This window comes from Priapulus caudatus, unplaced genomic scaffold (genome assembly GCF_000485595.1).
Source record: "Priapulus caudatus unplaced genomic scaffold, Priapulus_caudatus-5.0.1 Scaffold1961, whole genome shotgun sequence".
Classification (NCBI taxonomy): domain Eukaryota; kingdom Metazoa; phylum Priapulida; class Priapulimorpha; order Priapulimorphida; family Priapulidae; genus Priapulus; species Priapulus caudatus.
In genome coordinates this window covers 1,416-3,040 of record NW_014579022.1, presented here as the reverse complement: position 1 = coordinate 3,040, position 1,625 = coordinate 1,416, and the positions used below count along the sequence as shown (strand labels likewise).

Genomic DNA, 1,625 nt, shown 5'->3' with positions numbered 1-1,625 from the left:
CAAATCGTAAATTACGAGATAGAAAATCGTAGCGTAGTGTACACATGTTGCCGCGTGAACGGACCTTCGGGCGAATTCGCTTCACTTCAATATAAATTTAATTAATGCATGGATCAAGACACTGAAGATCAAGTGAGCGGCGGGCGTGATAGGGACAGTAATGTTCGTGTAAAAGAAAAGTCATGCTTTGTGATTTGGCAGAGGTTAATAAACTTGAACTGGTTCGGAAATTGACTTGTTACGGATGGAGATTACTCGAAGGAGTGCAGCTAGGTGAACCATTTATCATGGAATGAAGGCAAAGGGATAAGGTCTATATAGGAATGATATATCACATATCACGCATCAGTTGGATGAACGGACACCAGACTAAACACGATGAACAGGAGCCTAAACACTAGAACTAGTAGTAAACTAAATAACCGTAGAAATAGGTCTGTCAACGACTCCATGCGCATGTCACTTCACACCTGTACTGCAACAACACATTAGTAAATCTGTCATGACAACACACATCTGGCGAGCCAAATCGTACGCGAGCACTCACCTGCTGCAAGAGGTCCGACGAGACCTCCTAGACCATAGGAAAAATGGTAGAACGCCTGGACCATCGGTAGATTCTGTATGCCGAACAAATCCACCAGCATCGTCGTTTCCAGGCTCGCTCTAGCGCCGTAGGCGCACCCGTACAGCACACAGCAGATCGTGAACGACCACGGTTCGCGTGCGAGCAGGAACAAGAAGTAGGTGACGCCGAGGATGATGGTCGCGACGACGAAGACGATGCGACGGAAGAACCACGAGCGGTCGGCGAGCGACGACACGACGAATTGCAGCACGACGTTGCAGATGTTGAGAACTGTGATCATGAGAGCAGCCTGCGAGAGACTCAAGCCCTGCCGGACGCCGTACAACACACCGAACGTCACGAGCACGTTCACACTGAACGAGTTCAGTAGATAATTCAGGCAGTGAAGTACGAACTTCTTCGTGTCCGTAAGCGGCATCATGAGACGGCCGCCCTCGCCGCGGCGCTCGGCCAGCGCGTCCTTTGACGATTGCGGTATTTCCCGGAAGAGGGCGCCAGCTGCTACGCTCTGTAGGTAAATGCCAGCCAAACTGATCATCGTACCTTGCCAGGTATAAAGCTCGATTAGCTTCACACACAGCATGGGTCCAATTAACGCACCCACGGCTCCGGCTGTTGCTCCCAGTCCATTCGCCAGAGAACGCTTCTTGTCGAAATAAAGTCCGTTAATGACAACGGAAGGTGTGTAAATCATTCCTCTTCCAATGCCTGCAAGAAACCATGCACTTCAATAGTGAGAGAATTACTGCATCAGTACTTTAGCTACACTGGCTCAAGTGTCCATAGCATATCCGCGTTCATACACACAACGCTACGTATGCACGAAAAATGCGTGTACCATAATCTTTTCTGAATAAACAGATGAACGAAAGTAAGAGCTGCTTCACGGAAATACACGGCGACACAGGACAGTATACGTGGACTGACTATTCACATTTATAATCTCCTGCGCGCGTGCGGTACGTGGACGTGTGGCGCTGCGGCGTGTGGTACGGTGCGCGTCTGTGTGTTCTGCACGGCTGACCTGACGTTTATT

At 49.5% G+C, this 1,625-nt stretch overlaps 1 protein-coding gene across 1 annotated transcript; it reads right to left on the bottom strand.

The window, feature by feature from the left end:
* Window positions 1-500: 500 nt before the first annotated feature.
* LOC106817980 (monocarboxylate transporter 4-like) lies at window positions 501-1,295 on the bottom strand. Its single transcript, XM_014822684.1, has one exon. It carries the CDS (start codon window positions 1,281-1,283, stop codon window positions 501-503), a length of 783 nt encoding a protein of 260 aa, XP_014678170.1. The 5' UTR covers window positions 1,284-1,295.
* Window positions 1,296-1,625: the final 330 nt, after the last annotated feature.

Coding starts and splice junctions, on each gene's coding strand:
- LOC106817980 (XM_014822684.1), bottom strand. CDS start 1,283: ATGATTTACACACCTTCCGTTGTCATTAACGGACTTTATTTCGACAAG.